Raw genomic sequence first — 25,872 nt, 5'->3', positions numbered from 1 at the left:
GGATCTCTAACTTGGGTTTTTAGGAAACCAAAGGGTTAAAAGCAGACAGCTGCTAAATTCCAAAAAAAAAAAAAAAAAGAAAAAGAAAAAAAGACAAGATTTCAAACATGCATAGTATGTTGATATCAAAAGGTATAGTAAAACCAAAATTCATTACTCAACAGCATCTCTTTCCATTTTAAAACTTGGATAGTACAGCACTTCAGACTGGGGGGGATCTGGCTTCCTCAATGAACCGGGTTTAAATGCTTTTGGCGGGTAAGTACAAGGTTCCAACAGAGTTTCCGATTCTTCTGACCGTAAAAAGTAAAGACAAGTAGATAATTAATTTTAGTGGAGCTTTAAAAACCTGTGGGAAGCTTATTACATGGACGCTTTGGCCTCCAGTTCACAAAACACTACTACACTTTATAGGTTAAAGTAGAAAGCATTTTTATGGATTAACTCTACAAAGTGAAGCACATGAAAAGGGCCTAAAGTCAATATATTAATCAGGATATAAAACATTAAGTTTTCACAGAGGTTTTCAGGGATGTTAGTTTGCCAACAATGACCTATACACAAAATTATTTGTTAATAAACTCACGTAACACAAAGCGGTACTTAATGAATTTTCTTTTTTCTTTCCCCAATATTAAAAGGGATTAATTACACTATTATTATTTGACGGCAACAATATCTGCTAATTAGAACACTGAATATTCTGCAAACTGTTACTAGAAAATGTGGAAAATCTTAGAACTACGGGTAATACTGTAAGTAAAAACCCAAAAAAGTGAGAAATGAAACATTTAAAAATAATTGCTTATTACAATTTTTACTAGGCAAATCCTTATAACCCACATGCTTTGTTCAGGTAGTCATCTGATTTATTTTGTTAAAAAATAACTGTAGTCAATATACTTTCGTACAAAAACCTTTGAAGTCCAGGACTTGGAGGGACTACTGCTTTCTAATTTCACAGGAGTCATTCTACGAAGAATGCCCATTGTAGAAACTTTTATAATTCAGTGTAATTCAAATATAAAATTACTACTTAGTAAAAACGCACATAACTCTTTGATCCTAATGCCTCAAAAAAGGGGACATTTTCACTTTTTCGGTTTTAAAATTTTTGATTCAAACATTCACATAGTGCCAGCTGTGGGACTAATTAGACCTGCTCTTAACCACTTTACAAAAAAAAAAAATGTCAGCACCATGCACACTGCGGCCTCATGATAAAAGAAAACAAAGTAGCTAACATCTTAGAAACAAAACCACTAAGCTTAAATTACTACTTGAGAGTATTAGGTCTCCAAGTTGGTATCTCCCCACTAGTTTTGCGGGCTTCCTAAGTATCTGAGGCAAAACCAAAATAATCTTCTAGCTGACATTTTGTTCTAAAGACAAGCTTCCTAATAAAATAAATTTCTATAGAACTGGTTCAGAAAAATAAAGTCTCTCCCCCAACCTAGGGATGTCTTCCTGAAATGGAATAGAAAGAAGGAAAAAAAAATTGCTAGGGAAATGAAAGCGTTAAAACCCAGTCTCTGCCTCTTTCCGGCATGCTGGAATGGTCTGTCCCACAGGATGGAAAAGAGAGGGCATGTGTAAAACTCCTCTCCTACTACATTTCCCAACAAAATGTAGACACATTACATGGCTCAGGATAGTAATAAGCTGGATTAAGCAATTTGTACAATTTTAGAAAGCATCATTACACCCCCTCAAAACCAAACTAAAATGGTTGGTTAGACACTTGTGAACGACCCGGTGATTTCTGAGATGAATTAGGACTTGACAAACAGATGGTCCACACAATGAAATCAAGCCTTCTGGAAGGGAAATGAGTTGTGGTTTGCAAGAACTCAGAGATACTTTGGATCCACTGTAAAGCTTGCCAAAAACATCAACTGAAATTCTTTACTAACACTAGAGGATGCACTATATTTAAAAATCACTGTCAATTTTACTGGGATTTAGGATAAAAAATATTTACAACTCTTTTACAACAAGGAGGGAGCATTTAGAACTCACTGGTCAGGAAAATACTTTTTCATTATTACAAAGAAATTTGTTGTAAACTTGTTTCTTCCGACATCTGTTTGAAGCCTTGAACAGAACCTCTTCCGAAACTCCACAGCGCAAAAATAAACATGCAAACTCTCAAGAGCTATTTTACACTTTGTGAAAAAGAATACAAATTGGACACAAAAGTATATGTGTCATCAAAGAAGAGTCACAGCTCAAGTCTGAACTTAGCCAATAAAGGCAGATGATCCGAAGAGTTATTTTCATTTGGAAGTCCATTAACAGTCCACAAGTCTTGTTCTGTAAGGAGTGATAGTCTGGCCAGAAGTTTCAAGCCACCAACCAGAGCAACTTCAGCTCCTACATTAAAGAAACACATTAATATTTAACATAACTGTGTCAACAGGTCACTGTAAATGAATCACACAAGTCTTTATTTTTTTAAAAAATGATGAGGGGCGCCTGGGTGGCGCAGTCGGTTAAGCGTCCGACTTCAGCCAGGTCACGATCTCGCGGTCCGTGAGTTCGAGCCCCGCGTCAGGCTCTGGGCTGATGGCTCGGAGCCTGGAGCCTGTTTCCGACTCTGTGTCTCCCTCTCTCTCTGCCCCTCCCCCGTTCATGCTCTGTCTCTCTCTGTCCCCAAAATAAATAAAAAAAAAAAAAAAAAAAACGTTGAAAAAAAAAATTAAAAAAAAAAAAATGATGATCAGGAATTTCAGATCCCTCTAGAAGTCTAATAGGAAACAGTTCTTAGAATATGACTAAATTTCATTTAATTTTTTGAAATTTATTTATTTTGATAGGGAGAGAGAGAGGGAGTGCACATGTGAGTAGAGGAGGGGCAGGAAGAGGGAGAGAGAGAACCTCAAGCAGGCCCAGTGCTGTCAGTGCAAAGCCCGATGCGAGGCTTGATCCCACAACCCTGGGATCATGACCTGAGCCAAAATCAAGAGTCAGATGCTTTAACTGACTGAGTCATCCAGCACCGCATGATTAAATTTCATATGGAGTTATAACCTAATTATAGTTCTCAGACACACAGCAGTTTCAGATGTTTGTTTTTTTCTAGTTCAGAGTTTTTTGTTTTCAGTTCTACAAATAATCTTATTTTTCTGTTTGTTTTCTTTAGTAATCTCTATACCCAACATGGGGCTTGAACTCATGACCCTGTGATTAAGCTCTGCCAACCAAGCCAGCCAGATACCCCTGCAAGTAATCTTTAAAAAAAGTATCAGTGTAAAGATAATGTTAGAAGTAATTTGGGATTGACAACTACATAAATTCATTCATCAACTATTCTGTAGTTGTATAAAGCAGAAAGATCCAGCCATGGTGGAATAGGAAGTTTATAAGGTGACTGGAGAGAGAATAAATTAATAAACCTTGGGGACACCTGGGTGGCTCAGCCAGTTGGGTGGCATTGACAGCTGGCAGCACAGAGCCTGCTTGGGATTCTCTCTCTGCCCCTCCCTGCTCATGCTCTCTCTCTCTCAAAAATAAACATTAAAGAAAAATTAGTATACTTTGGTCCCACAGAGTCAGTGCCCACAGTAGAGAAAGAGGACGTATTCTAACAGGATCATTGGAGATGCTGGTCCATGGCACACTTCCGCCACCTAGTGAACACTTACAGCATGACAACTACCCCTACAACAAATTCAAAGCAGGAAGACTATTTCCTAGACTCGCTCTAGTGGGCAGGGTAAACCAAGTCCTGAGTATTACTAATAGTTATCCTCAGTAGGAAGGAAAACACAAATAGGAGAAAAAAGGAAAAAAGGAAAGTAGTAAAAAAAAAAAAGCGGGGGTGGAATCAGAAAAGACAAAACATCTGCCCACATTTTGGACTTTCGAAGTTTTCTGAATGGTATTTTTTTTGACTGCCAGTCATTTTGAACTGCATTTTCTTCTCCACATCAAATCATTTGGTTAATATTTAAAACCTTACTTTCACTGAATCATACAAGGAAAAGTGTTTTATCACCTTCGCTTTTTGAAACCATATATTCACATAATGGACTTATCGATCTGGAAAGATCCAGTATTCCAGGGTCGACAGGACAACACTATCTGTTGCTGGCAGTATAGGCAAGGTCCACCAATGAAGGCAGCATGTCTCAGTAAAACTTAACTACAAAACTATCTGATGTTGCTGTCACAAGAAAAACAGTACACTTATGGCAAGTAAAACCAATAAAATGAAAACCAAGAAGCTGACTGGAACTGGAAGGAGGCACTAAGGACAGACATCGTAGGCAATAACTTGCTTTAAGGTGCATCACTGCCTCTGTGTTTTGCAGGGGATTAGCTGGTAAACTCAAATATATTACCAATTTCAAAACATTTTAAACTTTTAAGTCTAGAACTTCACCAGATGTTTAGCTGACCCTCTCAGCCTCAGCCCTGAGGTTTTAGTTACTGTATTCTCAGGCACAATGTAAGATCACACGCATTCTTTACCTGGCTGCCCAGCAACGTCTTCCTTTTCGGCAGAATAGAAAATATAATCCACAGTTATGGCACTTCGGGAATGACAAGTGGTCACTTCTGGAATTCCAGTGTCAGGAAAATAATGTGAATAAACAGACGACAAGCTGAAATGGTGGTGTAAATTTGAAGATAATCTAAAATGAAAAGAAAAAGTGTTTAGCATCCATCAAGTTTTTGATTTTTAGAACTCCTCCTATTTATTTATTTTTATTATTATTTTTAATGTTTATTTATTTTTGAGAGACAGAGGGTGAATGAGGGAAGGGCAGAGAGAGAGAGAGAGAGAGAGAGAGAGAGAGAGAGACAGACAGACAGAGAAAGGAGACACAGAATCTGAAGCAGGCTCCAGGCTCTGAGCTGTCAGCACAGAGCCTGATGTGGGACTTGAATCCACAGACCACGAGATCATAACCTGAGCTGACGTCGGAGGCTCAACTGACTGAGCCACCCAGGCACCCCTAGAATTCCTCCTTTTTAAAGCACTTTCTCACTTAATATCCAGACAAAACCAGGCATTCAGACAAGCTTTTTAAAAGAGACAATATCACAATCTGACATTCATTTATTCATGTAGGGATATCCAAAACCCATTAACAAGGCTGTGACACACAGAGGGAAAAAGCTCAATAATTAACATACTAACGTGATTTATTATTAATTGTAACATATTTGAGAGCCCCCACTCACTAATACGTATTCTAAAACAATTTATAAGTTATTTGTTGTTATAAATTTAATTTAATGACAGCACACAAATGGGGGAAAGGTACAGAGGAAGAAGGAGGAGGGGGAGAGACAGGAGAGAGGCTCGGGGGCGGGAACAGAGAGAGGGAGAGAGACAATCTTAAGGAGGATCCATGCTCAGTGCGGAGCTGATGCACGGCTCGATCCCGTGACCCTGAGATCATTACCTGAGATGACAATCAAGAGTTGGATGCTCAACCAACTAAACCACCCAGGCGCTCCTGTTGTGTTTTTAAGAAAAAGTAGCCTTGGGGCGCCTGGGTGGCGCAGTCGGTTAAGCGTCCGACTTCAGCCAGGTCACGATCTCGCGGTCCGTGAGTTCGAGCCCCGCGTCAGGCTCTGGGCTGATGGCTCGGAGCCTGGAGCCTGTTTCCGATTCTGTGTCTCCCTCTCTCTCTGCCCCTCCCCCGTTCATGCTCTGTCTCTCTGTCCCAAAAATAAATAAAAAAAAGAAAAAGAAAAAGTAGCCTTTATGAATGTTATGTAGAGTCCGCCAGACTTTCATTGTCAGAGGGCCATATTTTTCTATGATTATTCTTGCTGTGATATATCAGATAATTTTGTACTGCATCTTAAAACAGGTTCTGTAATGGTTTATATTTATCCCATGCTACACATACATGTGATATACTAAATAAAGGGTTTAAAAATCATTTCCTATAAACATATCTTGAAGATTAAAGGTCTTTTATATCATGGAAAATTTTTTTTTAACTTTCTAAAATTCAACAAAAATTTAACAAATATCTACTAAGTTCTAAGCACTATCTTAGGTGCTTAAGATACACATATAAAGATGCTGCCCTGCTTTTTAAAAAGCTCAATGTCAGGGGCGCCTGGGTGGCTCAGCTGGTTAAGCATCCAACTTCAGCTCAGGTCATGATTTCACAGTTCCTGAGTTCAAGCCCTGTGCTGGGCTCTGTGCTGATAGCTCAGAGCCTGGAGCCTGCTTCGGATTCTGTGTCTCCCTCTCTCTCTGCCCTTCCCTTGCTCGCGCTCTGTCTCTCTCAAAGATTAACATTAAAAGAAAGAAAAAAGCTCAATGTCAAAGAACAAAGGTAACTGTTTCAAAATGCCCTTACTTTCAAGTTTTAACAACATTTTATGTCTAAGGACTTATATTTACAACACTATTAAATGTAAAATATGCCTCCTGCAAACTGTTCTCTATCAATTTTTTGGTTTATAGATATAAGCTCTGCATATAAGCACACTATATTTATATACAGATACTTAAAAGTATCTTTTCTTATACCCCATTTTGTTATAAAAACATTTTAGAATTACTCAAAACCAAATATTTGTTAGTCAGATTAGCCTTTTTATTAATCTTACTCAGGGAAGTTTTTACTATATTTGAAAGGTTTAATCATGAATTTTTAAATATTCTTTTTTAAAATTTCAAAAACTATTACTTCCTATCTTACTAGGTTCTTACATATGAGAGAATATTTTGTCAAAACAAGGTATACAAAATATAGTAAGACTGAGAAGAAAGCAGATAAAATGAGTAAGAGGTGATTCTAATTTGGTCCCTAAATATAAATGTTAAAACAAACATTAAAATACGAATAAAAGGGCTACGATATAAAATCAAGACATTTCAAGAATCTCCCAGAGAGATAAGATAAGATCTCCATCCTGTTGTATTAATATTCATCTGTTTCTCAACCATAGCCCCAAATATTCATGCATCTTTGATAACCGGTAATCCAGGCATCTTCACCCCTCCACCTCTGACAACCCTTTCCTGTAGTTTAAGAGATGTAAATGTCTTTATAAAGTATTTATAAAATTTAAATATAATTATTTATGCTGGTATATCCTTTTTTTGGGTCAATTCCCCTACAAACTGTTAAGATCCAGTAAGTCAAAGGAGGCTAAGCATGGTATTTTCCTGTGATCTTGACCTTTGTTAAAGCACGTAATAGCGATCAATTTCTGAGTACTAGCTGGCCCAGGTGCAGGGACAGGCTCTTTGCTTTAAATAACACTGCCTTAAGCCCCTCGTAAGAGTCAAACATCAAGCTTTCCATGCTTTATCTCACGCTATCCTCACAACTACCCAAATTATAGGTAAGGAAACTGGATCGCAGAGATCTTAATTTTCTTGCTCAAAATTACACAGCTAAAATGTAGCAAAGTTAGGACTGGAACGCAGGTCTATTTGACTCAAGAGCCAGTTTTCTTCATCAGCATGGAATAACATAATTTTCATTTTTTATCCAAAGAGATTTTTGAGAAATGATTTTTTTACCCAACTAAAGTTAGTAAATGTCTATTGTTGGCTTTTCAGAACTCACTTTTCAGCTGTCACTAGGACCTCTGTTTTGTCCAGCTCTGTTTGTGTCAGATCACCATCTGTAAGAACAAAGAGAAATATATTAAACTATCAATATACTCTTTTGTTCCAGTTTGCCACAGAATAGTCCTCTTACGCTAGGAACAATATTTAAGATATATCTAGTTTAGACAGGATGCCTAGTTAAATGTTTCATCCGGGAATCTGTATGTTTTGATGGTCTCCATAATTAGCAAAACTGATTTCCAAAACAACATGCAAGTAATTCATGCAGATAATTCTGGAAGGCCAACTTCAAAATGGTAAATTTAGAGTTGTTTAACAAAGAATTGAACAAGTAAGCATTATGTTTTTTATATATGAATATTCATCCCTGAGATGGCATCCCTTGAAAAATTTAGTTTTAGGTCTTCAAAGGGAACACTACTATCAAGGAGACTGGCAAAATATACTGCAAACACTTACCTGTCTTTTCTACTTTTGGTAACTGCTGTACCTCATACACACAGTTCTGTGAGATACCTAGGTTTGGGGGCCAAATTGGAATAGATAAAATTCTTTGTCCCCGTGAAGACTGTTCCTGGCCAGATACCTAAACAAAATTTCAACAGGTATCTTAAGTGAATAGATTTTAAGTAGTTTATGTATTGAAAAGTTTATGTCTTAAATAAGAAGAGGAAATCCAAGAATGGTAAATATTACCCTTTCTTTATCATAGAAAGTGATTATTTGTGCTTTACAAAATCTTATTCAAATATAGTTCAGAAAAAAAGTTAGTTTACATAAAAATGGCAATCTTTTCCCACACGTTATTCTAATTTGGACATCTACATGATCTATAGCTTTAGACTAATGCTGCACCCCCCTTTTTGCTCCCTGCAACAGAGCTCCTATTATATAAAATACTTAGAGAGATCAACTCTCACAAAATTTTAAACCATCACTGAAAACTCAGTGGTGGAGAGTTTATTTTGGTTAAAATCCTGAAGATGAAATAAATGATCTGAAGCAACAGAGAGCACAATGAAGAAAAAAACACGGGATAAACATGGGATATAGGCAGCTAAGGAATTAAAATATTTACCATTATGAAAAGGAAGATGTGCATACTAAAGAAATATTAAATTACTGTTTTGCCAACTACACTGTCCACATCCAGCATTCAAAATTCCGTTCTACCCCCTTATGAATAGTTCCTTATTTATGAAGTATTTTTTTAAAAGTTTCAGTCTTTCAGTATGCTCCGCACGCAACGTGGCTTGAACTCACGACTCTGAGATCCAGAGTCACATGTTCTACTGACTGAGCCGGCCAAGCGCCCCTTTACGAAGTACTGTCTGTCAATGCTTTTATTTTTTCTTCTTCTCCCCCATTTAGGATATTTTGCTACCTGCCAATTCCTCCAAGCAGAATGTTGCCACAGATAGATGGGAAAGCTGAAATTCAACCAAGTGAACACAATTACTCATTAGTAGTTGGGAAAATCATCATAGCTTGGTGAAGTGAGGGTACTGGGTCATCTGAGGTTTTCAATAGCCGTATGACAACGATCCTGACGCTATAGGAACAGAGACTACGTCCATCTCCTACTAACCATGAAGCAAGCACTTACCTTTCCGATGGCGAGTCCTTCATAATTCAATTTTCCTTCCTTTATAAAACTATAGAGTGGAGAACCAGGAACAGAATTAAAGTCACCGCACATCACAATAGGGCAGAAGCTGCCGTCTTTCTGATGGGCAACACTGGAAATCTCTGCCAGAAGCATCGCCAGTTGGGTCAGCTTAATATCCCCTCGCCTTGGATTATACAAGAGATGTGTGTTAGCTACACAGATCACAGGAGAGGCAGCACGTGGAAGTTTGGGCTGCAGGAGTAACACTAATCCAACGTTGTCTCTGTCCAACAGAGGGACATCACGGCGGTAGAATTCCACTGGGTTCACTGATAAGAGTGAAAACTTGGAATGTTTGAAGCAAATGGCACAGCCGTCGGGTTTCCTTCCTGTCCGCATCTTGTATTCACAGTGATAACCTGGAAGAAAGGCATAAATTTAACACAAGGGACTACCACTATAAACATACATATGGCAAAACACAGCTCTCCTGATATCTTTGAACAACGTTTATCAAAGTATATCCTGTAAAACATTAACAATGTAGGATGTTGGGGCGCCTGGGTGGCGCAGTCGGTTAAGCGTCCGACTTCAGCCAGGTCACGATCTCGCGGTCCGTGAGTTCGAGCCCCGCGTCAGGCTCTGGGCTGATGGCTCAGAGCCTGGAGCCTGTTTCTGATTCTGTGTCTCCCTCTCTCTCTGCCCCTCCCCCGTTCATGCTCTGTCTCTCTCTGTCCCAAAAATAAATAAACGTTGAAAAAAAAAAAAATTAAAAAAAAAAAACAATGTAGGATGTTAAGTTTGGGACTGGGTCTAGGTCCTAGGAATGGGTCTCTTCACTTGAAGACTTTAGTCTCCAATATGTTAATGTGCATCATCACGCTGTCATTTCCATCCTAGTAAAAGTTGTGACAAAGACTATATAAGGGCTTACGATAATCTACCACCACCATCCCCACCCCCTGCTATGGCACATCTCTGACCTTTTTGCCTAGAACTCTTCCCTTGCTCCACTCAACACGCACCTGCCTCCTCACCTGCCTTGAAGCACTCCTACATCAGGGTCTTTGCTTTGCTATTTCCGCTGTCTGGAATGCTATAGGCGTGGCTTGTTCCTTCACCTCCTTCAAGTCTTTGCGGGAATGTTACCTACCTTCTCTGATCATTGTTTAAGAGTGAAACCTGACCCATTCTACTTTCCTGCTTTTCTCCAAAATTATCATTACCTAGTGTGCTATTTAAGTATTTATTTGACTTGTTGTCAGCCTTCCTCCACCAGAATGTAGGCTCCACAAGGACAGAGCCTTTTTATCTATTTGCTCACTGCTGTACCACCACAGTGCATAGGATATAGTAGGCATTCAAAAAATATTTGCCGAGGAAGGAATGCAAAGTAGGCAGCATTTCTCAAACAGATGCACTGTTTCTAGAAGTGTTCACTTATCAAGTAGGTTTTTAGCTTCTACCCATTAGCTAACCAGACAGAATGATCTGACACAGAACTTAGAATCTGAGAGGTCTAGCTGTGGGTACAGCAATTACTGGAAAGGAAGCTAATAAGAGATTCTCACATGCTTTTCTGTTTGAATTAAAATGCTATATGAACACAAAAGTTTCCACTTGAAATACCTCAATCTCTTCCTGACTTTTTGAAATGGATATTAAGTTTTTTCAAAATTAAGATTTTTTTGCCCAATATACCACACATCTTTGTTAGCAAGTTATGCTTTCACAGCACGCAAATCTTCCAAAATAAATCTGGCTAAAATAAAAGTTACATTGTACCCAAAGATTCCAAACTGGGTCTGATTTCTGCTCCATAATGATCTTCTTGAACTTCTTGCAAACAAAGTACCTTGGAAGAAAAACATGGTGTGAATTAAAACAGAGCCCAAATATGAACTTTCTGGTGCTTTCATCTTTAAAAACAGGCTTTTAAAATTCTAAAAACCTAATGAAACTTAAAATAAAAGACATAATCCTTTTCTTCTTTTTAACTATCAAATTAACGTTTCCAAATTTGATCAGTTCCCCAAACCCTGGCCTTTAAATACATGAAGCTCTCTCTCTTACTATCTGAAACTTGTATTTTCCAAAAGAAATCTTTTTAATTTACATGTTGGAGTCTTTTTCTTGAATTAAAATGTTCCTTTGTACTAAGTCCTTCTTGAATTAAAATGTTCCTTAGTACTATGTCCTTTTAGTACTTTCCGGAGGTCATTTCTTTGAATGCCATCATCTAGATTTTTACAAGAATGATTTACATTTCAAGTCAAAGGAAACCGTTACTAAATAAATACTTCATATACTGCCAGTCCCTGTCTCAAAACTGACGGATAAGTAGAACTTTTTGGATCTTTTTTGAAATTTTAGTGATTATTTATACCAACAACCATTAGCAAATGACTCTTTGGAAGTCATGTTATGTTGTTAAAAACTGTCCCATCACTGTATTTAAAACCTTCTCATACCACAAACGAAAGGGATAAAACCATTCAGTACACAAGTGAACTTTTATGTGAAGAATTTTGATGATATTCTGCACTTACATCTGCATCAAAGTGTTTAATTTCTTTCAAAATATTGGGAAACCTAAAACTCCAGTGTAAAACTGGCTGCCGGCAGTGTCTATAGAGGTGTGAATTGTCTTCCAATAAATCTTGTGAAAGTATATTATAGGACATCACTGAGAAGTCAAACTTGTTATCGCTGTCTTCACATTTGGGGTCAACATTTTTGTCTCCTAGGATCTTCGTCTTGTCTTTATTATGGTTACATATATATTCCCAATGTCGTTGTATTGTGCCTGTTAAAATATATTGAACAACATATAAAGAGTTAACGAAAAACAAACCATCAATTTTCCTTATGTCAGTTTTTTCTTGCCTTTTAAAAACTCCTACAGGCAATGAACAGAACGTTTTCCCCTAGGAAATGGCAACATAGCACTAAGTAACTGGAAGTTGTCATCAAATTGATTACAAAGGCAGTAAAATGATATAATGACTGACCAACAGGTACAAAACAAGTTTAAAAGGATCTGGCAAGTCATTTTGGAGACTTGAGAGTGTGTTAATAAAGCTAAGACTGAATAGGGGTCCTAGTTTCTCACTTACTTATGGTTAACAAGTGGCTCTGCCAGAGAAGCTCAGCAACTTCATAACCATAACAATATACAGTTGACCCTTGAACAATGCGGGGGGAGGGGGGTCAAAAGCACCTCAAAAGCATCTGCATAAAACTTCTGACTCCCCCAAAACTTAACTAGTAATAGCTTACCGTTGACTGGAAGTCTTACTGGTAACATAAACAGTAGATTAGCACATAATTTGTATGTTATATGTATTATATACTGTATTATATTCTTACAATCAAGTAAGCTAGAGAAAAGAAATCGTTATTAAGAAAATCATAAAGAAGAGAAAATACATTTACAGTGCTGTGTCATACTTATCAGAAAAGCACACGTGTAAGTGGACCTACGCAGTTTGTGTATTGTTCAAAGGTCAACTGTATTTGAATGTCACAGTTGACTGTTCAATAAGATGATTTTGCACTATATTTTATTTCCTATGAGTAAGATAAGATCATCAAATGATTAAGTTCTAGCAAGAACTCATCTCAGAATTCTGGTTTAGACATGAATGAAGGGTGTATGATGCCAACATGTGGAAGCAGTATTTAGTGGAATGATGCAAACGAAATGAACACAAGAATTCTTTTTAATGCACACCAAAGCAAAAGTTAGAGAGAACACAGGTGCAGGATGCTAGTAAATGGTAAGGGCTGGCTGAAGACCCCAGCATGCAGTGAGCGACCAGGAATTGTGATAGTTTACATTCTGCAAAGACACAATACGAGAGGAGAATCAGCACGAGATTTTTCAACTACAGGTAGTCCTCGACTTAGAAACGACCTGCACACACACGCAAATGTACATACACCCCTTTGACCTTGTCTCTCTCACCCCACCATTAAGGAGGATACTCTTACTGCTATGGAAACCATGAAGAAAAATGTGGAAGTTTTAGAGATTCCATGAGCTCAACAGAAGGGGAAAACAAAGGGAAGAACTTGGGAAAACAGGTTTGGAGATGGACTTTCAAGCATGATTAAAATTACATGAAAAACCTCAGTCCTAGAACATCTTCCTTCTCCTACATGAAGGTTTTCGCTTCACTGGATTACAATACCTAGGATTCCACTAATTAAAAATTAAATTGAGGAAAAATATTCTATACATAGGGGAAAAAAAAGACCAAAAGGAAACACACCAGTATTTTTAAGAGCGGTTATTTCTGAGTGGAAGGACTGTGGATGATTTTTCTAAATCGTCTACAATGATGATATATTTACAATCAAAGTATCAATAAACTCTGTAGAAATGCCAATAAAGTAAATAATTTTTAAATATCCTCTGGTAAACATGTTTAATGTCTGCTGCATGGAGGGAATAGAGATTTTGACCAGAGGCTCGAAGAGGAAGATAATTTTTATGAATAGTGAGGTCTGGGTGGAATGTGGTGCTGGGAGACATACGATACCATGAAGGTACTAAGCGCCTGAGAAGGGTAAAGAAAAAAAAGGTGGAAGGAAAGACAACCAAACTCAACAAAAGTCTTCAAGGATTACAGAACTTAGCCTACAGCTTGTCCTATACCCAGGAAAGGGATGGAAACCATATTCTTCCCTATCCTTCACTGAATAAAGAGAATCCTACCTGCAAAGGCCCAGAACTACACCTAATTGTACTGACTCCACAGAACTACCCTGAGATTTGTAACATAGTTTGTATGGGGAAAACGGAAACTGATGATCCACAACTGATTCTCAAGAACTAATTATCTAGAACACAATTCATTCATAAATTGGGGACTATTGATGGTTTTTAGCCACAAATCATAGTCTTTGTATGTATACAAGATGCAAAGGGCTCTAGTCATGCAAACAAAATGCAAGCCACCATCACAAAGTTACAGCCCTACCCTGGAGCCACCATCATATTAAGATACGAAAAATGAAGGTCTAAAAAAGGTGTTCATATTTTCCTATAAAATATGTATATGTAAGGGCACAGAAATGCACTGAGAATTGTATAGTCCTGGCAAGTGTTTGTAAGCAAACTCTTCTTGCAGTTCCATTTCTGAAGTAACTGAAACCATCAGATTACCTAATTAAAGAGTGGCTTTCAACCTTCTCAAGCTTGTATAACTCTTTGGCATTACTTTTCGTGTCATGACCATCAATCCCTAATAGACTGGGGCTGGCTGATGGGGTAAATACATATTTTCTCCTGACCACATTTGCTTTTAATAAACATACAGAAATGTGTTTGAGAGCTAGGGTTCCATGGAAGACAATCGGAGGACGACTGAGAGAGGACAGTCTTTGGCCTTCATCTACTTCACAACATACAGTCACACTACAAAAGCTTATATACCTTCCATGTCAGGAGGAACAAGGTGATCACAGCAGAGAAGACAGATGAATCAAAGAAAGTAAGCAATAGGCCTGATCAGGTTTTTAGGGCGCCTAATTAAAAAGTCATAATTGTGTCACACAATTCCTTCAAATACCACTTTAAAGTGATAGGCAAGTTAGAAGGCTGTTCTCTTGATTGAAAAGTATTAGTGAATTATCGGAAGTCACAAATATGGCTTAACGAAGAGCATTTTCCTTATTCACAATACCTAGGAAGAATGGACATATAAAGAGTCAGGTCGCAATCAAAGTTTATCAGTATGTAAATGTCATCCCCAATTCATTAAAGGGAAAACACCACCACCACGATTTTCTGAGTACCTACTATGAAGCCAACAGTGTATTAGGCACTTTGATATGTCTCATTTCATCCTCAACAGGCTTTCAAAGTAGGCATTATTTTACACTTGGAAACCAAGGAGCAGAGAGGCTCCATAACCTGTCCAAGTTGACACAATTAGTGGTGGGACAGAATAAGAGCAGGGAGTGGTTCCTGAGCCCTTGCTTATGTCAGTAAGCCACAACTCCACCTGGGAGCACACCAGATTTACAAAGGCTAAGCAAGAGAGCAGTGTGCTGACCTGATCAACAACGAATACATGAATGAAAAGCCATCTCATGTCATCATACAGCCCTAGATTTACAGGTTATGGATTGACTGTTCTTAGGAACCTAATTTTAATGCCTCTACAATACATCTTTCGTTCATTCAAAAGAATATTGGTTTATGAACACATGCTGTGGTTAAATATTATACAAATAGATTTTCACTTATGGTGCTTACAATTTCTACTCAAATGTGTAGCAGAATTTCTATTTAAAAGAGCGCTAATTAATTGTCTAGCTAACCTTCGAGCTCTGACTTCCAAGTGAGACTAACTCTGTACGTCTTCCTTTGACAAACTTATGTCAGCTCTCTACACAGAAACACTTATACGGTCTATTTTCAAATTTCTCCAGAGGAATTATCTTCACCGAAAACACAGCCCAGTAAGAAAGACAACTCCAAGTTCCACTTAGATAATTCATACATACTTTGGGGGAGGAGGCAGGGCTGGCAGCACAGAGCGAGTCTAGTGAATTGTAAACAATCTGACAAATCTAGAAATAATCAACATATTTAGAAAAAAAACTCATTCTCAAAGCTGAAAAAGATGTGGTTCCCTTATTAAAAGATAAGACATCCCACAGACTCAAGATTATATGTATAAACCTCAGTACAATAAATACATTGAGTAAGCTAAAATCTTACTCTGTAAGAAAATATCTTTCAATTAATGATTGTGTGTCTTTAAGAATATCCTTTGGTTTTACATTAAAAAGTTAGCATTAAAAATAAAAACATGAGGGGCACCTGGCTGGGTCAGTCAGTGGAACGTGCGACTCTTGATCTCAGGGTTGTGAGGTCGAGTCCCATGTTGGGTGTGGAGATTACTTAAAAATAAAATCTTTAAAGTAAATAAGCAAATAATAAAAACCTGAAATTTAATTTTTTTATAGATCTGTGGACTCCCAAGAACATATACGGATTTCTAGAATGTCTAAGGACCTGTTTTTAAATCAATGGATTTGATAATTATTCTTAAACTTAATGTTTTAATCTAGTCCTACATTCTTTCCCAACCTCATTCTTCCCCTCTCTCTGTCTCTCTCCCTCTCTCTTTATATATAGTTTCCTGTATTTTTACTGTCAGAAATACACAAAAGATAAAAATAGATATAAATCAAGACGTCATTTAAAAAAATAATTTCCTTTTTCCTAATAGAAAACTATGGGTTGAAAACAAATATTAACCCCTCCAAAACCCGGAGGAGGTTTTAAGGATTATCAGATAGGAAAGTTTCCTTCTATGGCTTACATCTATTTCTCCACCAAGATAAACGTCACCTTTACCTTGGTGTTTTCTTCGTTTTGATGAAGGCTCATCTCCCTCAGAGTTCATGATGTAACTAGAGAGATGAATCAAAGAGCTGTGGCTCAGGCTGTCAGGTCTCCAGTTCCAGTACTGAAACGGAGTTCTAGACTCAAACAAACAAGGTGGTCTCCAATGTAGTGAAAAATGCCTACTACTGAAGTATGGGTAAGGAGCACGAGAATAATGTCCAGGCCACCTCATACAACTAGAAATATGTCTGTTCCAGCAACACCTTTGCAGATTCTCCCACGGTGTAGTCCAATCTCTGCCCAGACTCTTCTGGTGATGGGGAAACATGGGGTATCTAAAAGAAATAAATACACTCCTTGAGGTACCACTTTTTGTTCAGCTATAGCACATTAAATCCAAATCTGTCTCCTCAAGGCAAGATAATGCCTGATATTTAAACTTTGGCTTCTCGGGTGGCTGAGTTGGTTAAGCGTCTGTCTCTTGATTTTGGCTCAGGTCATGATCTCATGGTGGTGGGATCGAGCCCCTTGTAGAACTCTGAGCTGAGCATGGAGCCTGCTTGAGATTCTCTCTCTCCCTCTCTCTTTCCCTCTCCCTCTGCCCCTCTCCCCTGCTCATGTGCTGTCTCTCTCTAAATATATATATATATATGTATATATATTATATAATTATATTATATATACATGAATCTGAAAAAAAAATCTTCAAGATCTATGAAGGACAGGCAAAAGCAGCCATGATTTAATTATTAGTAGCAATACCTCAAAGCTGTCCTTCAACACCTATGAATGGTATTCTAAATACTTAACATAGACTCCACCAGGCTCCCAAAACACTACATACACTTCAAAAAGTCCTCAGTTCAACTGAGAGATTAACCATCAAACTGGTTTTCAGAGTAGCCTTCTAGTATCTAATAAACTCTGGATAAATACAATCCACAGCAAACATAAGAGTTAAATCACTATGGAATACATGAGCTGACTACAATTAAAGCCAATCTCTCCTCCAACTTGGGTTTGTAGTAAAAACAGGCTCCTGAACAGTTGTTTTTAACCAAGATTACATTTTCCAAACATTTGTATAGCTAAGAAAACAAAAACCTATCACAACTTCACCAAACTACCTCTCTTGCTAATCAGCAGGTGGATAATTTATTTTTCCATCTTTTTTTTTTCATGGCATGCTTCTCCTTGAGGGAAATGAAATGGGATAGAGCTTACTCATTAATAATTCACCAACATTCCAACCAATATACTGATCATCCAAAACATCGCCAAAGTAGTGTTATCATTAACTTGAATAATTTGTTCTCAGGCACTCTTAAGAAACAATACAACTCAAGCACCATCTTCTTACCATACTATTCTGGCAAAAATTTTGGATTCAGAGGACTTCTATCCTTTCCTAGAATTCATTAAAGGTACACTTCCAAGACAGTGTTAATAATGTTCACTTCTACCACCAAAGAAACTTAGTTTAAATAGTATTTACTGTTTTTTTAACTTTTATATGTTAATTTAAAGGCATTTAAAATTTTTATCATATACTTTTGCTGTTCTATATAATTTATTATAAACTTTTGCATTCTCCAATTGTTCTCTAAATTCAACTTAATTGTAAATCTTTAAAGGCATGACATGGGCATGCTACTCTGCTTTGTGACAACTCTGAAAGCCATAGAGATTTGGGTGCTTGGTCCATGCTAATAAGCTACCATGTTGCCATATAATACTCGTGGCTGCAAAACTTATTCTTTGTATTTGTAGTTACTTATAGAGACGTCTTTTGCTCTTAAGATGATAAGCTCCTTCAAGGCCAGAGCTTTCTTACTCATTTTAATCCTGGCCTCTTCCCAAGTGCCTAGCACAGTGCCTGGCACACAGCTGGTACTCAGGAAAACACTGTTGAACTGAATGGTCATCAAGCCCGGACTATAGGAGATTAAAACCGGATCCCCATAATATATAATAATTAATACAGTGCTGTTTCCCAGGTGCGGTATACCAGTCCGTTTCATACGGTACACAATTAAACTTTTCGATTTTTCACATCTAAGTATTTATTAGGAAAAAACCCATAATAAGTACATCAAACCCAAGATTTCACGGGCACTGCTTGGGGCGATGCTAATATAGGCAGCACTACTTAAGTGCTTTTTCAAAAAAATGAGTCAATTTCAAGAAAAATGCAGTAAACACAAGTGTGGAACGAGAATTCGGTAATAATCGTAAAGGCTGGTACACAAATGACTCAAGTTTGAGAGAGAGACACTAACATCGCAAACAGCAAACCCCCGGGCTTGCGTGCGATGCGCGCGCCTCTCGGGGTCAGGCCGCCCCGGGACCTACTGCGGACCGGCGGCTTCCCCGCGGACGCTCAGCTCCCGGCGGGTGCTAAGGCCTGGGAGGAGGCCGGGGACCGGGGCGGGGGTTCAGGCTGGCTCGGGGGCAGGGCTGGGGGAAAGTGGGCCGGGGCTCCAAGGCCCAGCCAGGTCGGGAAGGCACTAGCCCTGCGGGCGATCGATCGCCCCGGGCCCGACCCGGGCCCGGCCCGGCCCGCGTCGGCCAAGCGTCCCGCCGGCTCCGCGCCGGGTTTACCTATCCCTCGGGGTCTCCGGAGGCTCGTCCCGGCGGCACCGCCGCCCGGACCCTCTTCCTCCTCCTTCCTCCCCCAGCCCGCCCCGCCCCGGGTTTACCCGGGCCGCCCGCCCCCGCCCCTCCCTCCTCCCTCCTGCCACCCAGCCCTACTGACCGGCCTCTTCCCACCACACAGCGGCCGTAGCCCCTCCTCACACAGCGCCACGCTTCCATTTTCTCCTCTGCGGTCGTCCAATTCCCAGGCTCGGGGCTCGACCTCTACACCCGATGCGGCGGCCGAAAGCACCAGGGGCTCCCCATCACTAGACGTCGGGACTCCCGGCCGGGCTGCAAGGCATGCTGGGAGGTTCGGGCTCGCCGGTCGCCGAGTCCCCATCTTGCGCCGCGAAAGTCTGCGAATTACAACTCCGAATTGCGTTCAAGTAGCATGCGCAGAGCGGGGGAAGCATGGGCGGCCATTTCGGAATAGGGCAAACACCCGACTTCTGTCTTAAAGAAACAAGAACTAAACTAAGAGCCGAACAGCTCTGTGTAGGCCTATGGGAGGGTAGGAGGTGGTGACTTTGTGAGACCTAAGAAGAAAAAAACGTGTTTTAGCGTATTTTTATGATGTCCTTGGGAGATTCAAAAGGCGGACGCCCCAGGTGGGGAACAGTGTACCCGTAGAACTGTGATACCAAGGGTTTTTGCAGTTAATTTTGGAACGCATCCTCAGGGCTCACTTTTAAGTGTGTGTGTGTGTGTGTGTGTGTGTGTGTGTGTGTGTGTGTGTGTCGTGTCTCTCAATATTAGTATAGGACTCTAGATTATTGGAAAACATTCTTTAAGTGGAGACCCTTCTGAAAGGGAGAGGGGGAGAAGGAGAGGGAAAGGGAAACTGAGGAAGGAAGAATAAAGTGGGGGAGAGGGAGAGGGAAACCGAGGAAGAAGGAAGAATAAAGTGGGGAGGGTGGAAGGTTACTGCAATTGTAGGCTCTTTGGGAGAGCAGTGAGTGGAGTAAATTCTTGGGAAGGCTTTTTTGTTGTTGTTCTCTTGTATGTTAATAAGGAAATCGGATGTACTTGAAAAACATTTTTCCTCAGTATAAGTATAGTTGATTGCCATCATTTGTGATTGTTAATGTCCTATAAAGTTACTGCCAACGCCGTAATGGTGAATACCGAACAATTGCTTCTAGTGGGGGATACAGGGCTAGGTTCCCCTGAGCCTCTGGTCGCATTTTAGCCACCTAATTGATACATAACCTTGGTTTATATGTGTTTCTGCTTAAAGACACTTCATTTAGTATATATTTTTGACTCCTTAACTTTGAATTCGTGGCCGAGCGTGAGTGAAGCTTAGCTAACATATTTATTTTCTCCATAAGGCACATCACAGAAATGTGCTTAGGATCCTAAGCACTTAGGACAGCGCTTCAGCACTACCCTTGGGGACCATTTTAAACAGCAAAATCACCAACGAAAGCACAAAAATGTGGAAAACATAGTACTAAGTAGACTGTGAAGAGGACAGTTGTTTATAATGTGAGGGCTGAAACAGGAAGGCAAGCTTTGCTTCCTTCAAGCTCAGCTGGGAGTATGCAACAACAAAAATTTTCACCACTCTGCATGTGTCCATGAATGAATGCAAAAGCACTTGCAAGTATTGGTTTTGGAGTTACAGATAAATTTTAGTAGGTAGGCAAATTCACAAATACATAGTGCAACAATAATGATGGTCAGATGTATTTCTATTTTATATTGCCCTCTTTTCTGGTTGTACTAAAAATTTTGCAGTTTATTATATTTATTGGCTACTTTTTTGTATGTCTTATTTCCATAATGAGATTGTAAGTTCCTTGTGAGGAAGGACCATGACCCATTATTTTCAAAATTTACCCCACCTAGTGCTGTGCTAAGTACACAGTAGATTGTAGATATTTTTGAATGAATGATAAATACAGGGCCAGAAGTAGAGCAGATCTGTGAATGAGCAGAAACTTCTCCCTCTAGTACATCTATGTCCTCTGGTTTGTAATGTGTTAAGGAGAAATGTAACACTTTGAAATAAGCAAAAAAGATTAATGGATGTCCTTTCAATGGAATGCTGGAGTTTGGAGGATTGTCTGATCCTGAAAGATACTCACCTTTGTCTTGAATCAGACTATTTTAGAATTCTGTAGTGATTAAAGTTAACTTGTAGAGAACAGATGGTAATACAAATGATTATTATCTGTGAACATGTGGGTTGAGTTCTATCCAATGGAGAGAGAACTCTCCTTCTCTGCAGAAAAGCCAGTTTTGCATTCATTTGCAAGGTCAATATTCCTGATCTGTAAAGTGTCTGCTGTTTGGATTCTCCTGGAACAAATTGTAACATCTATCAGAGAAGGTTAATAAAAGAGTTAAATAAAATCCTTTTGTATAACTACTTTTTAAATTATTTCTTTTAGAGTTATCCTTTAACAGTTTTGCAGTTCCCACCAAGATGCCCAGTGTATTCGTTGGACAGAACCAGAGCAACTTATGACCAGGGAGCTCTAGCTCATGGCTTGCCAAGTGTAGGTATTTCTTTTCCTGCTTTCAGAGGTGGATCTGAAGCACAGCAGAATTTTCTTCAATTTCTCTGTTTTCCTAATTTTAATTTTCTTCTCCACTGGTTTTGTGTTTTGGTTTGTATATGGTCAATAAATTATGCCTCTCCTGTGGCAGCAGTGATTGGCAATTTGGTAGTGTGGTCTGGCCACTTGGTGATCTCTGTAAAAGGATTAAGGGCTTACAGAGATCTTTTTTGTATGGAGTGAAAGACAGCAGAGAATCTGGCTTGTTATTCTTGTTCATTTGTCTGTCTATTTTGAGCTCAAGAATTCTGTGCCCACTGGGAAAAACAACTCTTTGGCATCTCGACTAGTGAGATTTTGTGCTTCTGTGTTGACTCTTGACACGTGGCTGAAATTGTAGACTCAAAGCCATAAGTTCTCTATTTGCCTGTGTGTCTATGTGTCTGTTATTTACGAAGGGCTTTACCTCTCATTATATGAACGTGAGATGTCCTACATCTGGAAGATATTAATAAGTGAAATTATGAAGTTTATTTTACTAAAGGAGCTGCGCTCTAATTGGTTTATAGAGATAAATTAGCACTTGTATAAATATTTTTAAAACATTTTATTTTTAAGTAATCGTTGCACCCTGTGTGGGGCTTGAACCCACAACCCAGAGATCAAGAGTCATATGCTACACTGACTGGGCCAGCCAGGTACCTTAGCACTTCTATAAGTTTAATTCCTAAAATTACTTGAAAAAAAAGATAAAGACACTTTAAATATGATATACTTAAAAGAAAACTATATTATTATAGAAACTAATAAGAAATGTTGTAAGAATCAAAGTTTACATAATTAAGGTCAATCTCTAGTGAGCAGGTGATTTCTTTCTTGAAGTAGTTTAATGTTAACTAGAAATGGGTAGAGACATTGATTGATGTTTCAAAATACCATCCCATCATAGTTGCACAGATAGTCATGGATTGAGGCAGTGAAGAAGGGTGGTCAAGAAAACTTCAGGGTCCAAGGTCTCTACTAAAAGGAAACCAAGTTGTTTGGACAAGCATACAGATACTCATCAGCTACTAGGGGACTCCTTAAGACCTCAGGAACTTGAATTGACTGGACTGGGGTGTGAGTAGCAAATATGGCAAAAGTGTGAGTTAATAAACCTCTCCCAGAGGGACTGATGTTTAAAAGAAAGTGGAAGTGCTTGAAATCCCACATTTCTGTGATATGGGGACTCTCAAGAATTCCTAGACTGATGAGTTTTTGTGTTTCTGTGTTTACTCTTGGTCCATGAACGTTCTTCCTGCCCAAACTATAAAGCAGGTAAGACTGCTCTCTTTCACTGAAACTGCCAAGGCTGATTATGAAGAGAGATGAGATGGAGAGATGCAGTGGCATGAAGTCAGAGAGTGTCTCTCCTCCTGAGGAGTAAGTCACTAGTGGAGGCACTTTTCAGGGTGTAACAGAGGTTCAGCGAAGCTCATGAAGGAATTAAGTACTGTACAACCAGAAATAGACATGGCTAGAGCTATGGAAATGTGGCCGAAGAGAAAATAATACTCAGAATACAAATTTTGAACAATAGCAGAGAGACTTAGAATTATTTGAAAATTGTTTTTCCAATCCTTAAGCAGGGAAGTGACCATTTCAGCCTCTGGACTGGGATGTCCAGATTGGATCGGCAAACAAGGCAGAGCCAGGGGAAAGAAGAAAAGTCCAAAACAAACTGAAACAGAAACGTTTTACTTTGACACAACTGGAGAAGGCCTTCGCTTGTTTCTAGAGGACAGAAAGAATCAGAAGGTAATACCGTATTGGTCAAAGGTTACAAACTTGCAGTTATAAGATGAAGTTCTGAGACCTACTATATAGCATGGTGAGTATAGTTAATGATAATGTATTGTATATTTGAAATTTGCTAAGGGAGTAGATCTTAAATGTCCTCAACACACACACACACACACACACACACACACAAATAGTAACTAGGTGAGTAGGTGAGGTGATGGGTATGTTAAGCTTGATTGTGATAATCATTTAAAAATGTATACATATATTAAAACATCATGTTGCATACCTTAATATATAGTTTTTAGTTGCCAATCATACCTCAATAAAGCTAGGGGAAAGAAAATAAGTTGATACCATAACAAATGCATAACATTTGTAGTTTGTTAAGTTCCAATTTAAATAATCTTTCCAGGTACTATTTTAGTTATACCTCTTTATCAGGTATACTCCGTTGACATTTGTGGTTAAAATTCATTCACTCATTCATTTATTCATTTATCCCTACACCCAGCTTAAGAAGTCAAGTGTTACAAGAGCCGCCTGGGTGGCTCAGTTGGTTAAGCGTCCCACTTCAGCTCAGGTTATGATCTCACAACTCATGAATTCGAGCCCCATGTCAGGCTCTGTGCTGACAGCTCAGAGCCTGGAGCCTGCTTCGGATTCTGTGTCTCCCTCTTTCTCTGCCCCTCCCCTGCTTGGGTTCTCTCTGAAAAGAAATAAAATAAACTTAAAAAAAAAGAAAATATTACACGTATAGTTGAAGCCTCTTGGTACCCCATACACAATGCCATTCCCCTTCATCTTCCCAAAGGTAACTACTATCCTGATTTTGGCTCTTTCACTCCCATGTACTGTTAAGTTTTCCATTGATTTTAAGTATTATATACAACATATAATATTTTAAAACTAAATTTTAAACATTTTAAAACTAGAATGTTATACTCTGCATCTTTCTGCGACTTGTTTTTTATTCTCAACGTTATAAGATTTTACTCATGTTTCACTTCTAATTCTGGTTCATTCACTTTTTCCTACTGCATACAGTATTCCAAATACAAATCACAATTTACTAATCCTTTATTCTGCTGATACACATTTACGTTGTTTATAGTTTTTTACTATTATTACTAATGCTGTTAGGAATATTCTTGTATGTCTCCTTGCTTGCATTTGTGATTTTTTTAAACATTTTGTTTCTTTATTAATGTTTGTTTATTTTTGAGAGAGAGAATGAGGCAGACTGCCAGTGCAGGAGGGGCAGAGAAAGGGAGACACAGAATCTGAAGCAGGCTCCAAGCTCTGAGCTGTGAGTCTGATGAGCCCAATGTGGGACATGAACTCACAAACAGAATTGAGAGATCATGACCTGAGCTGAAGTTGGATGTTCAACTGACTGACTGAGCCACCCAGGCGCCCCTGGGATGTTTTCTTTACATGTTCCTAGAATTGGAATTGCTGGCTGAGAGGGAATAATACATCCTCATCTACTAGAAATTGCTCTCCAAATTGGTTGTACTTCTACTAGGTGTGTATAAAAATTCCCTTATGCCAAATACTAATTTCATTTCTATTCCTAACAAAATATCTAATAAAAATCTTATTTCTGTCTTCTTCCCAAATAAGACTTTACTAGACGTTAACTTTTCACTAAACATTGCTACCCGTATTTCTTAGTTTATTTTGTTCCCTCAAAATTAGCCTTTTAATAGTAAGCAAATTCACCAACATATTCAAAAAATTTTCTTTGCTCTTTCTTGTTTCTTAGCAAATGTTTGTGATAAGGTCTCTTAGTTTTGTGTCACTGATAATATCTTTACTTTGGTTTCTTTCTTGAATGATATTTAGGGTTTGATATACTTTGAGACCCACAGTTATTTTTCCATAGTATTCTTAATTACTCACTGTGTTCTAACATCTATTGTTGCTGATTAAGTCTGCTGTAAGTCTACTTTTTTTTTTATTTTTATTTTTTTTATTTTTATTTTATTTATTTTTTTTTTTAAATTTTTTTTTTCCACGTTTTTATTTATTTTTGGGACAGAGAGAGACAGAGCATGAACGGGGGAGGGGCAGAGAGAGAGGGAGACACAGAATCGGAAACAGGCTCCAGGCTCCGAGCCATCAGCCCAGAGCCTGATGCGGGGCTCGAACTCACGGACCGCGAGATCGTGACCTGGCTGAAGTCGGACGCTTAACCGACTGCGCCACCCAGGCGCCCCTATTTTTATTTTTTTTAACGTTTATTTTGGGGACAGAGAGAGACGGAGCATGAACGGGGGCGGGGCAGAGAGAGAGGGAGACACAGAGTCGGAAACAGGCTCCAGACTCTGAGCCGTCAGCCCAGAGCCCGACGCGGGGCTCGAACTCACGGACCGCGAGATCGTGACCTGAGCTGAAGTCGGACGCCCAACCGACT

The 25,872-nt window shown here is 38.9% G+C and overlaps 1 protein-coding gene across 7 annotated transcripts; it reads right to left on the bottom strand.

Moving 5' to 3' along the window:
- Positions 1-411: 411 nt before the first annotated feature.
- ANGEL2 (angel homolog 2) lies at positions 412-19,532 on the bottom strand. Of its 7 annotated transcripts, none has more exons than XM_030303038.2 (9): positions 19,286-19,532; positions 16,540-16,865; positions 11,714-11,970; positions 10,950-11,019; positions 9,162-9,583; positions 8,015-8,141; positions 7,551-7,608; positions 4,474-4,637; positions 412-2,373 (listed from the first exon to the last, which is right to left on the bottom strand). In XM_030303038.2, exons 1-9 carry the CDS (start codon positions 19,342-19,344, stop codon positions 2,222-2,224), a joined length of 1,635 nt encoding a protein of 544 aa, XP_030158898.1. In that variant the 5' UTR covers positions 19,345-19,532; the 3' UTR covers positions 412-2,221. The 7 variants fall into 7 exon arrangements, with proteins under 7 accessions (XP_030158898.1, XP_030158904.1, XP_030158901.1 ...); XM_030303044.1 differs by having other exon boundaries at positions 19,327-19,507; XM_030303041.1 differs by lacking the exon at positions 19,286-19,532 and adding an exon at positions 19,132-19,215.
- Positions 19,533-25,872: the final 6,340 nt, after the last annotated feature.

Source organism: Lynx canadensis, chromosome F1 (assembly GCF_007474595.2).
Source record: "Lynx canadensis isolate LIC74 chromosome F1, mLynCan4.pri.v2, whole genome shotgun sequence".
Classification (NCBI taxonomy): Eukaryota; Metazoa; Chordata; class Mammalia; order Carnivora; family Felidae; genus Lynx; species Lynx canadensis.
The sequence above is the reverse complement of the archived record's forward strand: the minus strand, read 5'-3'. Positions and strand labels throughout refer to the sequence as shown.

Bases quoted from the DNA above. Each gene is read 5' to 3' on its own strand.
- ANGEL2 (XM_030303038.2), bottom strand. From the start codon at position 19,344: ATGGAAGCGTGGCGCTGTGTGAGGAGGGGCTACGGCCGCTGTGTGGTG. The intron at 16,866-19,285 runs GTCAGTAGGGCT...TATTTCTTTTAG, and splicing joins TGTGTGGTGGGAAGAGGCCG to ATACCCCATGTTTCCCCATC. The intron at 4,638-7,550 runs GTGAGTTCTGAA...TTTTCATTTTAG, and splicing joins GTCCTAGTGACAGCTGAAAA to ATTATCTTCAAATTTACACC.